Here is a 13,531-nt window from a genome sequence, read left to right as displayed (position 1 = left end):
GGGCAGCATGTTCATTAATTTTGCAGATTTTTTGCGGATTTCCCGCTATATTATTGCATTGGTAAGCTTTGGAAACAAACGCGAAAAATCCGCAAAAAGAACGCACAGAAAATGCGTAAAAAACCGCATGCAGATTTCCTGCGAAAGTAGTCCGGATTTGCTCAGGAAAATTCTGCATACTTTCAGAACGTGGGCACATCCCCATTGTTAGTCATCTTTGGAGTAGTGAAGAGGTCCTACATTGATTGTGCCATTATTCATATCTTTACAAACCACTGACAATTGTTTGGTGAGGAGAACATGTATAAGTAAAGACACAAGAGGAGCCTTTCTTATCTCGTGTCCCTGTTAGACTTGCCCACTTGAGGACTATTTATATCTGCACTGAGGGCCAGTTGTTAGCTGATCTAATTCTGAAGCCAACATGCCCATTCAGCCACTCACTCCTGTTCTCCGACTTTTTGTGCCTTGTATTTTCCAGAGACACTGTTACCTAGAAGTCAAGGCACCTGTCATGGACTGTCAGCGGCAGCTCTGCTTGAGTACTCCGTGTTTGTCCAGATGAGGTCTAGAATTCTTTGAACCTTCTGACTTCCACCATACCTTGTCTAATTGCAGAAAAAATTGTAATACAGTATGAGGGGGCCAGTTTAGTAACTAATGTCTCCTAAAAACATATGTTGTTTTTCAACATCTTCTATTGCTCCTTGTTGTATTTTTTTTAAGGCACTTTAGATTGAGGTAAAAAAAATAGAACTGGCCACACTAATCCCCCTGTACAAATTAGATGGCTGTTGTCCAAATGGTTTGGTTGATCACCTGGTCAGTTGCCATCTAGATGGTCTCTACCGTCATTCTTTCGGCTGAGCTCTCCTGTGTTCTCTATAGAGAGCCACCATCAGTCGTGTGTGTACGGTCGGCTTATCTCGCGGAGAACCAAAGGATGGCCAGTCTGAAATCGAGCATACTGGATCCTCGGCACCCCCAATAATCATGCACAATAGTTTAATGTGTTTGGGGAGCTTAAGATACCTCTCTGACGTCACCTTGTGAGATTTTTCCCAAGCTCCTTCTTTCCCACTGAGTTTGTTGACTTCATTTTTTGTGAATAAAGGGAAGAGTCGCGTGACACCGGTAGATAATCTTTCCAGCACTATTGATACTGTATCTTCTGATCATCTGATGTTGTTCATGGCTTGCTATACATAGCTCGGTTATTGAACTATTCATGACCAGATCAAGTTTCCATAAAATGTGACTATTCAGGGAAATGCTCAAGGTTACCATGTGTCTTTGTAGGATGATTATTAACAGTTGATTATGATGGTTTTATTTGAAGCGCACCCACTCTTAGAAATTAGTCTTTAAGGCATTTTACATGAGGAGGATACACTTTTAGTTTGTAATAATTATTGCAAACTGTTTTTCAAAAATGATGGGAAGTGGTGTAACTATTATTTATGATTTCCTGGTGAATATGGTTCTGTTACTTCAGAACTTGATTTTATGGCCTTTTAGTTACCAGAATGTTTATTATCTTTATCAGCATTCTTCTCGGCCCAAAAACCATTTTAGGTTAAGTGAAATTTTCCCAACATTTTAAAACCTGACAATGCCTATTAAGTGTGGTGAGAATTTTGATGCGATATAAGGCTATTACCTCTTGATATTTTACCTTGGTCATCATTGGCACCAAGTTTTGTAATGCTAAAAATAATATATACCTCATGGTCTGGGTGCAAGAGAGGATCTACATTGACCCTTGATATATTTATACATGGGTATTGGGTCACCGCGCAGCCATTTTCTTCCAGTTTCGATTCACTGTTTTTCAGAGCCTAAAACATTTGGGTGCATGCTCTGTTATATTTTAGCTTCTGCCCACAGAAGGGCAGAAATAATTGCACCATTACGAGCCGACTATGTCTTTGCTCAGGCGTGGGATTTTGCTTGGCTATGTGGATGATGCAGGAGGCATCATCCAAGTCGATCAGAGCAGGAGGACGGCAATCACAAGCCAGGAAGAGGGATAGGCGTCGTTGCTGAGGAGTCTATCAGACCGGAGGATTTATGGTACATAGAACACGGGAGAATTTCAATAGTTTTTTTGGGTATATACTTGGTGAGTCAGGGGGTTATATACCTCAATATGGAAAGCAGCACAGGCGTTCATTAAGGTGTTAGTCTTAGTTCAAACATGAAAAAACTGGTGACCGGCTCCCTTTAAGGAAAAGTTGGAAATTGTAGGAAAGTGGTTCACTGAAAAGATATGATACAAAAAGTATTCACTCAATTATATTCCTCTGGTTTTTTTTTTCTTCTTCAGATCTTGAAGTAGATGCAGATTTCAACAGTGATGATTATGAGCTTGAAGATGAAGCCAAACTCGTTATATTTCCAGATCACTTTGAAATTGCCATACCTAATATAGAGGAACTCCCAGCGCTGGTTAGTAGCGTTCAGATATGGTATATGGGAAATATTGCAAAACAATGGTGTGTGTGTGTGTTTTGTTTCTGGACATATGTATTTACATTGTTTTTATTTCAGAAGTCATATTCGTAGATTCGAAGACAAGAAACTTTGTAATGCATCTTATCAGACAAATACCCTTCATTCTCTAGCAGGGCTGATCTTTCATTCTCAATTCCCGGGTATAGTCTGTCTTCCATGAAGACAGATTTTTATATTACTGAGATAGGAGATGGCAGTTGCTACTGATAAGATTCTATTGTGGGGGGAAGGGCCTGGAGGAAGGAGGAGCTAGAGACAAAGCTCCTCCCTCCTCACCCCCCATCCTCCTGTCTATAACAAATATCTGTCATCTCACATCTCGATAATCTAAAAATCTGTACTCACTAAAGAGAGATTTTAAACAGGAATTTTGAGAATGAAATATCAGTCCAGGCGGAGAAAGAAGCAAATTTCCCTCATAAGATATATTACAAATGCTCTTTATTTCATAGATCAATAGTATACATGAAAATGAGAGTAACCATCATATTAATTTTTATGTGTTTACAAAATAATTTTTTCTAGAAAAGTTACAAAAAAATTAAATTGACCGTAGTTTGCTTGTTTCAGAAGGCCCCTGTCTCCAGGCATAGTGTTAGTGCTAGACCTGTTTTTTTTAGTAAGACATTATCGTCTGCAGCACTAACATCACGTCGACAGAGCTGCAGCCAATCGGGGAGCTCAACTTCTCAGCATGAGAAGATGGCACAAGATTCCCCCACAAAAAAAAATGATAAAGCCGATTTTACAGTGAAATCATTCTAGTCAGTTACAAATAAATATGTTCCAATAAACTTTCATTAACCTTAAAGCTTCCTCTTATCACAATCTGGAAACCATAAATACATTTGATGGCATCTCTTTAAGGATTTAATTAATTATAAACATTGAGCAATCGAACAAGGAACGATATATGTTGTTCATCACATGGTTATGCTGACTTAAAAATGATTGTTTGCTGGTAGCACATCCCCTCATATAAACGGGCATCTGTCTGTCTTTTGTAATGGAAGCGGCTTGAGAAGAGGGAAGAGAAGTAATCACATGAATGATCGCAGTGATAAAAAGTCCAAGATTATTGTAACATGTAAAAGCAAGTCTTAAGAACGCCACTTGATAATATTGTGCTCATCTTAGGAATTTGCCTTTCCATTTAAAGAACCTTAACCCTTAGCGCTGTTCTTTTGATGCCTGGCTTATGGAGAAGATTGACTCATCATTCCAGAGAACTCTGATCCACAGATCCCAAAGTTTGAGAGCAACACACACAAATACATGTACTTGCATATCTTGGCTGCCATCAGTGAAGTTATTATTATTTGTAATCTTCTCCATGCTGAATACACTTGGGCACACAAATTGTCAAAATCCACTGCTGGCAGCTCCCTTTGCAATTGTCGACAGTGTGACGTCCCAGTTGTGCTCGATGGGAGACGTAGGTGCTGCAGGTCATAGCTAACTCGTTTAGACCACGCAGGCTACTCACAATAGTACAAGCAATATATGGGCTTGCATTGTTGTGTTGAAAAACTGCTACTTGGACACTTTAGAAAAATGGCTGTTACACTGGTTCCACCACCAAATCAATCTAACACCGAGCTGTTAGTGTACATGGAATAAAGACTAGAGGGGTCTGGCTACCGTACATTATGCTACTCCACAAAATAATTCAAGGAGTTGGACTGGTGTGACGTTTGCTCATGAAGACCTCTTGATGGCCTTTAAGAGAGGTGATGGAAAGTTAATGAAGATGTATAATGTGTGTTGATGTGCTTTTGACATTTGCTCTTTGTGTAAGGTTGAATGTCATGTGCAGATGATAAAATCATTACTATAATAAAAATCATTGCTATGCACATATGCAATATTGTGTGTGAGTACTGAATGGCCATTTATACGTACTGTGTCTTTTCGGGCAGGTGACAATAGCTTGTGATGCTGTTCTGAATTCCAAGTCTCCATACAGGAAACTAGAACAGGAGTCATGGGAAGACGAGTTACAAGTGTCGAAGTTTGCAAATAACCTTGTGCAGATAGACAATGGTGTAAGGATTCCACCCAGGTAAATGTCTGAGCATTAATGTGGAATGCATCAAATAATTTAATTTACTTTGCAAGTGGGGGACAAGTACCCTGTGTGATCTATTAAAGAAATCGAATTGTAAAGTAGATCTCCAAATACATATCATCCTAACCTGTTGACGTTTGGAATTGATCTGCAGTGGTTGGAAATGTGCTAAATGTGAACTTCGAGAAAACCTGTGGCTTAACCTGACAGATGGATCAATAATGTGTGGAAGGTGGTTTTGCTCTGGCAGTGGTGGGAATGGGCATGCCCTGGAGCACCACAAGCAGATGGGTTATCCCTTGGCAGTAAAACTTGGAACTATTACACCAGATGGAGCAGGTAAGTGGAAATCGATACATTAGAATAAACTTGAGGTAACAGGAAAAAGTCCAGTCCCAGCCAGCCCTGTCCACTTACTGAAAAATTGGCACATCTCAGTTGGGATGTGGCATTGCCATGCGTAGCCAACAAATTCTGGTTTCTGGGTCTGTGGCCCACAGCAGATCTCTCCTGTGCGACCCCATGCAGACCCTATACGTTAGATCTGAATAGAGCCTTCTGTAGGTCTTTAGACTAGTCAGTATGAACTGCAGACATAAAGTGGATGCCAACATACTGATGTCTCATTTTTACTTGACAGATGTGTATTCATTTGATGAAGAAGAAGCTGTTTTAGACCCAAACCTCGCCAAACATCTTGCACATTTTGGGATCGATATGCTACAAATGCAAGCGGTTAGTGCTAATGTATACAAATATTATTGAAACACAGAAGTACCACACAATCTCAAAAGATATGCTCTACAAAAAATATAAATATATAAACTATTTGTGTATTGATTTTAGGTACTCTGTGAAAATATGTGATGACCACCACCACTAAAGGGTAAGAACCACCCAAAAACACAATGATAATGGACCTACCAGAGATAAGCACCACAACAGGAATATATCACTTAAAATCTGCTTTTATTACATAATTAGAGTAGCAACAATACAATCATTAAAAAATATATCATATAAAAACAAACAAACAATCAGTACGCTCCACAGGACATATGAGAATAATATAATAGCAGCAAATACCCAGAATATATAAGTTTAGATCCCTACCACAGATGAAAAAATATATTCTATTATTGATCACACTTGGTCTAAAAAAATGATCTATCTAAAAAGGTGCATATAGTAGGCAAAGATGTCAAGCTAAAAACAGTATTATATAGCAGAATTTATATGTGCTGGCTAAGTGCTTATATATAAAGAATAGTCCTAGTCTTTAAAAATGCTAAGTGCTGTGTTTATAACCAATAATCCAATGCGTATTACTATGTAATATATACTGTATATTATTTACCTATAAAATCCAAAAAAATAATTCCATGCAAACAACTAAAATGGACTGACAATTTACTTAAAAACATGTGTCAATGTGTAAAAAAGAAAACAACTAGAAAGTGCAATGTGCCAAGACAATTTATATACAGTGGGGCAAAAAAGTATTTAGTCAGTCAGCAATACTGCAAGTTCCACCACTTAAAAAGATGAGAGGCGCCTGTAATTTACATCATAGGTAGACCTCAACTATGGGAGACAAACTGAGAAAAAAAAATCCAGAAAATCACATTGTCTGTTTTTTTAACATTTTATTTGCATATTATGGTGGAAAATAAGTATTTGGTCAGAAACAAACAATCAAGATTTCTGGCTCTCACAGACCTGTAACTTCTTCTTTAAGAGGCTCCTCTGTCCTCCATTTATTACCTGTAGTAATGGCACCTGTTTAAACTTGTTATCAGTATAAAAAGACACCTGTGCACACCCTCAAACAGTCTGACTCCAAACTCCACTATGGTGAAGATCAAAGAGCTGTCAAAGGACACCAGAAACAAAATTGTAGCCCTGCACCAGTTTGGGAAGACTGAATCTGCAATAGCCAACCAGCTTGGAGTGAAGAAATCAACAGTGGGAGCAATAATTAGAAAATGGAAGACATACAAGACCACTGATAATCTCCCTCGATCTGGGACTCCACGCAAAATCCCACCCCGTGGGGTCAGAATGATAACAAGAACGGTGAGCAAAAATCCCAGAACCATGCGGGGGGACCTAGTGAATGAACTGCAGAGAGCTGGGACCAATGTAACAAGGCCTACCATAAGTAACACACTACGCCACCATGGACTCAGATCCTGCAGTGCCAGACGTGTCCCACTGCTTAAGCCAGTACATGTCCGGGCCCGTCTGAAGTTTGCTAGAGAGCATTTGGATGATCCAGAGGAGTTTTGGGAGAATGTCCTATGGTCTGATGAAACCAAACTGGAACTGTTTGGTAGAAATACAACTTGTCGTGTTTGGAGGAAAAAGAATACTGAGTTGCATCCATCAAACACCATACCTACTGTAAAGCATGGTGGTGGAAACATCATGCTTTGGGGCTGATTCTCTGCAAAGGGGCCAGGACGACTGATCCGGGTACATGAAAGAATGAATGGGGCCATGTATCGTGAGATTTTGAGTGCAAACCTCCTTCCATCAGCAAGGGCATTGAAGATGAAACGTGGCTGGGTCTTTCAACATGACAATGATCCAAAGCACACCACCAGGGCAACGAAGGAGTGGCTTCGTAAGAAGCATTTCAAGGTCCTGGAGTGGCCTAGCCAGTCTCCAGATCTCAACCCTATAGAAAACCTTTGGAGGGAGTTGAAAGTCCGTGTTGCCAAGCGAAAAGCCAAAAACATCACTGCTCTAGAGGAGATCTGCATGGAGGAATGGGCCAACATACCAACAACAGTGTGTGGCAACCTTGTGAAGACTTACAGAAAACATTTGACCTCTGTCATTGCCAACAAAGGATATATTACAAAGTATTGAGATGAAATTTAGTTTCTGACCAAATACTTATTTTCCACCATAGTATGCAAATAAAATGTTAAAAAAACAGACAATGTGATTTTCTGGATTTTTTTTTCTCAGTTTGTCTCCCATAGTTGAGGTCTACCTATGATGTAAATTGCAGACGCCTCTCATCTTTTTAAGTGGTGGAACTTGCACTATTGCTGACTGACTAAATACTTTTTTGCCCCACTGTATATGAATATATTATATGTTGTGAATTCTGTGGCAGAGCTCCCTCCTGTGGTCACAAGTGGTACTTCGGCTTATTCTCTCTGTGAGCTTCTGTTGGTGGAGGGAAGTGGTACTGCGGCTTCTGAGTTTCCTCCCTCAGGTGATCTGGTGAGGTCGTTAGGTACTTCTCTACTTAACTCCACCTAATGCTTTGATCCTGGCTTCCTGTCAATGTTCCAGTGTTGGACTTGCTTTTCCCTGGATCATTCCTGTGGCCTGCTGCTCTACATAGCTAAGTTCTTCTTTGCTATTTGTTTGCTATTTTTTTCTGTCCAGCTTGTCTAATTTGTTGCTGGAAGCTCTGGGACGCAAAGGGTGTACCTCCGTGCCGTTAGTTCGGTACGGAGGGTCTTTTTGCCCCCTTTGCGTGGTTTTCTTTAGGGTTTTGTGTAGACCGCAAAGTTACCTTTTCTATCCTCGATCTGTTAAGAAAGTCGGGCCTCACTTTGCTGAATCTATTTCATCTCTACGTTTGTCTTTTCATCTTAACTCACAGTCATTATATGTGGGGGGCTGCCTTTTCCTTTGGGGTATTTCTCTGAGGCAAGGTAGGCTTATTTTCTATCTTCAGGCTAGTTAGTTTCTCAGGCTGTGCCGAGTTGCATAGGCAGAGTTAGGCGCAATCCACGGCTGCCTCTAGTGTTGTTTGGAGAGGATTAGGGATTGCGGTCTGCAGAGTTCCCACGTCTCAGAGCTCGTTCTATGATTTTGGGTTATTGTCAGATCACTGTATGTGCTCTGACCGCTATGTCCATTGTAGTACTGAATTGCCTTTCATAACAATTATATAAGCATATGCAAATGCCTACCAACTCAGATGAAAAAGTGCTAAGTGCTATGTAGAAATATATGACCAAATGCTCCTTGCCACAACAAATGCCTATATAAAAAATGAGCCTAAAACCAATAAGTGCTGCGTGCTGTGCTTAGGACACCCATATATTAGTGCCAAAAAGAAGAAAGATGTCAGATGAGCTGCCTACCCACTGCAGATAATCATGAAGCAGGGGAGTACTTGAAAACACAAAGTGCTCGGAGGGGATCTAAAATAGTATTATCATCGATTAATACCTTGGGTAGCTGGGTCCTGTGGTCGCGCACCCCGACGCGCGTTTCGTCCCCCTGACGAAGGAATTTGTCCGAAACGCGCGTCGGGGTGCGCGACCACAGGACCCAGCTACCCAAGGTATTAATCGATGATAATACTATTTTAGATCCCCTCCGAGCACTTTGTGTTTTCAAGTACTCCCCTGCTTCATGATTATCTGCAGTGGGTAGGCAGCTCATCTGACATCTTTCTTCTTTTTGGCACTAATATATGGGTGTCCTAAGCACAGCACGCAGCACTTATTGGTTTTAGGCTCATTTTTTATATAGGCATTTGTTGTGGCAAGGAGCATTTGGTCATATATTTCTACATAGCACTTAGCACTTTTTCATCTGAGTTGGTAGGCATTTGCATATGCTTATATAATATATTCATATATATAAATTGTCTTGGCACATTGCACTTTCTAGTTGTTTTCTTTTTTACACATTGATACATGTTTTTAAGTAAATTGTCAGTCCATTTTAGTTGTTTGCATGGAATTATATTTTTGGATTTTATAGGTAAATAATATATATATTACATAGTAATACGCATTGGATTATTGGTTATAAACACAGCACTTAGCATTTTTAAAGACTAGGACTATTCTTTATATATAAGCACTTAGCCAGCACATATAAATTCTGCTATATAATACTGTTTTTAGCTTGACATCTTTGCCTACTATATGCACCTTTTTAGATAGATCATTTTTTTAGACCAAGTGTGATCAATAATAGAATATATTTTTTCATCTGTGGTAGGGATCTAAACTTATATATTCTGGGTATTTGCTGCTATTATATTATTCTCATATGTCCTGTGGAACGTACTGATTGTTTCTTTGTTTTTATATGATATATTTTTTAATGATTGTATTGTTGCTACTCTAATTATGTAATAAAAGCAGATTTTAAGTGATATATTCCTGTTGTGGTGCTTATCTCTGGTAGGTCCATTATCATTGTGTTTGGGTGGTTCTTAATGTATACAAAGCGGTAACATTTATATTATTTATTGCTAAAATGCTTGAATACTTTTTTGTGTGTAAGCAATCTAATGCACCATTCTGACGTTTTTGAATTTATTTTCAGTTTCACCACTGGAGTGGTATCAATAATAGAAATATATTTACCAGCCACCATCTTCTTCTGATATCAGTACCATTCCAATCATCTTCTGCAGTTTGTGACCTGCCGGATCGCTCCAGTGTTTGGTAGGCGAGCCAGAGGTCACTTCTCAATCTAAGTCTGAGGCCAGGACAAAGCTCTTAGAGACTTACATTGAGATCTTGTGACCATTATCTCTGACTTCTGTCAGTTAGAAGTTGTGGTCACAAGATGGAGGAGCAGGACTGGAGTGGCGCCGGGAAGAGCAGAAGACGGCAGTTGGTACGTGTCATGTCTGTCAGATGCCACGGGCTCAAATGCAACCTTGGACAGATTTGGCACAAGCCACTCTGTCTAGCAGATTCCAGAGGAACCCCAACCTTTACCCTTTAACCCATGTAGAGGGATCTGGTCTTACAAGAGGGTCCACTTAATTGCTTCCACGGAAGGGCTGCCGTACAAAAGAGCAAATCGGATGCAGGAGGGGTTGCTAAACAGGGTTAAAGCCAAGACGTTACGTCAGAATCGGAATCGTAAAACAAGAGGATAGTCAAAATTCTTGCTGAGGTCAGAAAACAGCAGGAATCAGGAAACCAACACAAGAAATAACTAGCGCAAACCAGGTGGCAAAACTAATTGACAGGAAGTGGAAGTCAGAGACTCATGGGTTTATATAGGGAGGCTCTCAGAAAAGAGCAATCACAGCCAGATAATTACCCCTATGGGGGTTCCCTATTCTCCTGGCACCGAACGTCCCAACAATAAAACAGGATTGATGCTGATCAGCATCACCCGCAATAAAGGCGTGTTGTCGCCTAGCATCCAAAGCAGAAACCAGCACAGATGCGCAGTAAGTATATTTGAAGGGGAAGGGAACATGCATTAGTGATACAACTCCGGCCTCTTTTTTTTGGTTTAGTTTTTTATTTCACCACCGGAGTCGTGCATGAAGGGCAACTTACATTTATGGCATATCCATATCCTTAGATTATGCCATAAAGGGTAAGTTGGATGCAGAACCCAGCCTGCCTGGCTATTCCCTGAGCTCTCACACAGATGAATGGAGAGGGCTGTACATACTGAAACAAAGTAACATATTTTTGGGACTGTTAATTGGACTTTTTAGAAAGAAACAAAACTTGCAGAAGAAGTTTGCATCTTATAGTCCGGAGACAGTCTGCTATGATTGAGAACACTGACAGTGTCCTTCCTGCTTACTGTAGATATATCTGGCGACGCCTCTCTTCTTCAGCCCGACATTGATCTTTCTGATCCATGCAGGGCAGGAAAGAAAGCTACGAGGACCTGAACATCAGTAAAGCTGCGTGGATTCTGCAGGTCTCGACTAAATGAAGGACTTTTCAGGTTACGTGATCAGTCACATGCCTGGAAGGAACTTCAAAATGTGGTAGTGTGTGTTGTAGCAGAGCAGAAATGTCAGTATGAACAGCAGAGCTGAGTGTTCATGTACTCTGCATGCAGCTCTGTTGTTTATATGTGTGCGCTTTGTTGGTTACCTGCTATCTACCATTCATCTTGGTTTTTGTTTTAATAATCCTTCTGTTTGCATGAACATTTATTACTTTTTGCATTTTATATATCATGCATTTCTCTTTATTTGACATAAGTATTTGTACTTTATTCCTTTGAGGGACCTATCTGTGGATTTCTGATACATCTATTTATTACCCATTTATATACTTGATATTTTACCACTTGGTCTACTGGTTCACCTACTTGTTTCATGCAAATGCCATCTATAGTGTGTATGGTCACACCTGTGTTTGCAGGCACTTTATGTGTGTTGTCAGTGCCATGTTTTGCCCCTTTTTTATCTTTTGTCTCAATAAAAATCACATTTTATATTTCTCAACCAGTGTCCAACCATTTTCTATGACCTTTTCTGTTCATTTTTACCTCCTTATTGATAATATACAAGCTGCAGAGAAACACTATTAATTCTTTCCCTCGTCTTCTGTACCAAATAGGATACATATTTCAATTATCAGTGAATATATTTTTTTCCTATTTTAATCTGTCTGAACCTGGGGTTCATCTTCTAGTCAGGAGCGTCCTATCGTCTGAAATATGCGGTACATTGCAAAACAAGTAAACAGGGTTTTACCAAACCTCTGCATAGGTTTTTGGACATATTGTGGATTGCAATGGGACCCGTAGACTTTGCAATGAATTGTAGCAGTAAAATTCCACTTGGCTTTGGTTCACTTTAATTTTTTTGGGAAGTGTTTGTAAGGCTATATTCACACTTTGCGGATTTTGCTGCGGATCCGCAGCGGATTTGACCGCTGCGGATCCGCAGCAGTTTCCCATGAGTTTACATTTCAATGTAAACCTATGGGAAACAAAAAACGCTGTGCACATGCTGCAGAAAAATCCGCGCGGAAACGCTGCGGATTACATTCCGCAGCATGTCACTTCTTTTCTGCGGATTTTCAGCTGCTCCAATAGAAAACTGCAGTTGAAAATCCGCAGAAGAAAACGCGCTGCGGTTTTCACTGCGGATTTTGGAATTCTGCTGCGGAAAAATCCGCAGTGGAATCTGCAAAGTGTGAACATAGCCTTAGAGGTCGAGTTCCCGCTTCTGCACAGGGGGAATCTCGAGCCATCTCCACTGCGGTCTCCCATTCTGTTCCAGCCGCAGTGGAGTCTGCTCAGCAAAGACGTCGGTCCCAGCGTCTTGCTCAATCTCACTCTGTTCTAAGAGTTACTGCTGCTTCTCCAGCTTCTGCCATTAAAGCCAGTACTGGTCAGCAGCAAGCTTACTTCTCTGGGACTAAGTCCTTGTCTGCACATACTGAGCATGCCCAGGGCAAGATCTCCCGTTGGAGATCAAGGGTCAGGTGCTCAGGCTCTGCGGCACATCCCATTGGTCCTCTTGGCAGGTCTTGGAAGGGCAAAAGTTCTGTAGCCACTTCCTGTGCTGCAACTATATAAACTGCGCATGACCGCACGGCCATGCGCTAGTATTGTCTCATAATTATATATATGTGTGTGTGTGTAGATGGATGTATGTCGATGGATGAAAGCTCCTAAATATCCCTCCCTAGAGTTGTTGTCTGCTCGCGGATGTTGGTAGCTATCTAGCGCCCGACTAACCATCTGCACGATACACACATTACAGCGTCCTCTTGCTGTGTCCGCCTGTACGGCGCCGTGCGCTTGCCTAGCGCTTTCCATACACAAGCCTGTGTGGTTGGTGGCGTCCGTCAGTGCGACATTGCTCGCACTCCTGTGCATTTATATATTTCTAATTTGTTTCCTTACACACCCAGTTGCTGTGTAGTGCCAGCAAGGGTCTAATCGGACTTCAATCCCAGTTGGGGTTAAGTACACTGACTGCTTGCTCGCGCTTTAGGTGCGGTACCGCGGTCCTGTGACGCAACAGGATTGCTTCCTTCATGCTGGGTGAGATTGAACCCACGTGTGTTTACTTTAGTGTACCACCATATAGTCTGCAATTTACTAGCAGCGGGTTTTCACCTGCACGGTGGACCTCGGACTGCGAACGCATCTATATCATCTTTCTGGGTGCGTTCCGCCAGTCCTAACATAATACTAGCGCCAAGGTCTGGCTAGTAAATGGCGGACGATCAGCGTTTA

General features: G+C 40.9%; 1 protein-coding gene across 1 annotated transcript in view; it reads left to right on the top strand.

Annotated features, from left to right (window-relative positions):
• USP13 (ubiquitin specific peptidase 13) overlaps positions 1-13,531 on the top strand; it is a 161,152-nt gene that overhangs the window by 70,441 nt on the left and 77,180 nt on the right. Inside the window, exons 4-7 of the mRNA XM_069727263.1 lie at positions 2,327-2,448; positions 4,434-4,576; positions 4,737-4,921; positions 5,223-5,317. Of these exons, the coding sequence (XP_069583364.1) occupies positions 2,327-2,448; positions 4,434-4,576; positions 4,737-4,921; positions 5,223-5,317 (545 nt within the window). The remainder of the gene's footprint in view (positions 1-2,326; positions 2,449-4,433; positions 4,577-4,736; positions 4,922-5,222; positions 5,318-13,531) is intronic.

This window comes from Ranitomeya imitator, chromosome 5 (assembly GCF_032444005.1).
Source record: "Ranitomeya imitator isolate aRanImi1 chromosome 5, aRanImi1.pri, whole genome shotgun sequence".
Taxonomy (NCBI): domain Eukaryota; kingdom Metazoa; phylum Chordata; class Amphibia; order Anura; family Dendrobatidae; genus Ranitomeya; species Ranitomeya imitator.
This window is presented reverse-complemented; position numbering and strand designations above follow the sequence as displayed.